The sequence below is a fragment of the Plasmodium gonderi genome (assembly GCF_002157705.1).
Source record: "Plasmodium gonderi DNA, contig: Pgo-contig_244, whole genome shotgun sequence".
NCBI classification, from domain to species: domain Eukaryota; phylum Apicomplexa; class Aconoidasida; order Haemosporida; family Plasmodiidae; genus Plasmodium; species Plasmodium gonderi.
The window spans coordinates 2,783-5,308 of record NW_021629156.1 but is presented as its reverse complement, the minus strand read 5'-3'; the positions used below and the strand labels follow the sequence as shown (position 1 = coordinate 5,308).

At 19.6% G+C, this 2,526-nt stretch overlaps 1 protein-coding gene across 1 annotated transcript; it reads right to left on the bottom strand.

The window, feature by feature from the left end:
* Window positions 1-1,071: 1,071 nt before the first annotated feature.
* On the bottom strand, window positions 1,072-2,260 carry PGO_002275 (variable surface protein; the record flags this gene model as incomplete). Its single annotated transcript, XM_028691104.1, has 3 exons — window positions 1,072-1,233; window positions 1,330-2,091; window positions 2,231-2,260. 3 exons carry the CDS (start codon window positions 2,258-2,260, stop codon window positions 1,072-1,074), a joined length of 954 nt encoding a protein of 317 aa, XP_028546905.1.
* Window positions 2,261-2,526: the final 266 nt, after the last annotated feature.

Here is a 2,526-nt window from a genome sequence, read left to right as displayed (position 1 = left end):
AAATCTAGTACATTTATTATATGTATATATCATATTCTTCTGAATAATTGAATAAAAAAATCCTAATTGTCAGGGATTTTTATTAAATCAACACATACTTGCAAATATATGTAATAGTTATTTCACATTTAAACAATATATATTTGTGTAATTAAATAATAGAAAATTTAAATATTATTCAACAGAAGAAAGCATTACAGAAAATATTAAATAAAAAAATATTAATACCAATCGCCTTTATGAGCAGGATAGATAATATATTTATATATTAATAATAATGAAGAATTTATGATAACATAGTTTGTACTTAAATATATATAACAGGCTAAAATTATTAAGAGTATCAAAAAATTTATAACAATTATAAATTAAAAAAAAATATATATATTAATATTTAAAAATATTAATATAATACAATATATACATTATTCATTTCTCCCTTAATCTTATGTTGCAGAATATGTTGCATTTATAGCATTTTACAGTTAAATAATAAATATTTATTATACATCATATTACATTACATTGCATTCCTCAAGAATAATTTTTCTGAAAAGAAAAATTACAAAAAATGATAATTGTTTTTCAATTAATAGTTTTATATAATTATGTATGATTTTTTGAGTTATATAATAGATTATTACTTATTTGTTATTTATTTTTTAATGTGATATTATTTTTTTTATTTAATGAAAAATAATATCCAACTGTTACATTTTAATAAATTAATTTTATAAATATGTTTATATGTAATATTTAAGTATTTCTATTCCAAAATGCATCATTCTAATATAAAACAACTGTTATTATTTATATATAGATTAATAATTTTTTGAATTTATTATAATAATTACCATTATTTTTCAATACCCTTGAATTTTTCAAAATTTACACTTCTGTTATTAGTTAAATAAATAAATAACTTAGGAGACATTTATAATAATATTGTTACATTAAAAATATTTTTCTTAAAATAATTAATTACTTCTGACTAAATATATTCACAGTTATAATTTATTTTATAACTTAAACATGTACATTAATTTATATATGCTTATTTCTTGTTTAGTATTAATCTACTGAAGAATATGCTATTCTGTGATTATTATAATATGAATCATTTTGTGCATTCTCAAATGAATAAATTAAGTTGAAATGATCATTTTTATTTTTTTTCAAACTTCTCTTAACCTTTTTTACTGGGGATTTTAAAAATTTGCCAAAAACAGTATACTGATAAATAAGAAAAACAAATATTTTTATATTAGATCATTTATATTCTGTGATTTTTTCAGAATAGTAAAAAATATGAATAACAGTGTAAGATACATATAATATATTTAATTTTTTTTCAACTTTATACAAAACGAATAAAATTATTATTATTGCAAAGGTTGATACAGCTATTCCTGTATTTGACCCGCTTGATAAATATAATAAATTGGCTTGATCTTCACAAGGAGGATTTGATTTCACATATTTATCATAATCAGATTTAAATTTATCTAATTCTGATTTTAAACCCTTGTTTTGTGATTTTCTGTTTATTTCTGAAAGTTTATCATATATATCCATGCATTCATTATTGGAATCACATAAATGCTTATTAGTTTTTTGATTAGTACTTTTTAAATATTCAAATTTAATGTGTAGATCGTCCAAATATTTCATAACTTGAAATGTATTATGATCAATATTATTATCTGCTGCATAAACATTACAGACATGAGAAATTTTTGCTGGGTAATTTTTAGGTTTTCCAAATTGTGGTTTATACCCTTGTATCATTTTTTCATAGCATTCATTAGTTGTGTAGCATTGTCCATTATATGTGCTCACAAGATCTTTTAATTTGTAAAAAAAATATAAACATCTTCTTTTTTTATCATTATCTGTATTATGTTCTATATGATGTAAATATACTCCAAGATATGAGCAAAGGTCTGAAACATGAAAATCATATCCAATAACATTAATGTTATTACGAAAATCACTGCACATACTTGAAAATTTAGTCCAGAATCCTCTATCCCTACCTTTAACTCTTTCGTATTCCTTTCTACATGTGGGAAATATACCTTCAAAATTAAACTGAATATGAAAATATAAACAGTTTACCAAAAAATATATATTTATGTTTGAAAAGGTAATATTTTTTTTATTTTCATAGATAATCATATTTTCTAATTAATGGATATAAATTATTAGAAAATAATAAATCAAAACAAACGTCCTTGTTCACAGTTATATTTTCAGCCATGATTCATAATAATTAAAAAATTTTTATATATATTATCATAACAGCTTATAAGAATATCGTGATAAAAACTACACATATACAATATGAAATAAATAATACAATTTACAGAATCCATAGGAATTCTTATAATTTATATTTTTATTTAAATTCCTTAAATATTATGGAACTACATTTTAATTTTTTTTTTTTATATGGTGAAACTTTTATTATATAAATGCATATGATTTTAAATGTATTACAACGTTTATATACATTATAAATATTAC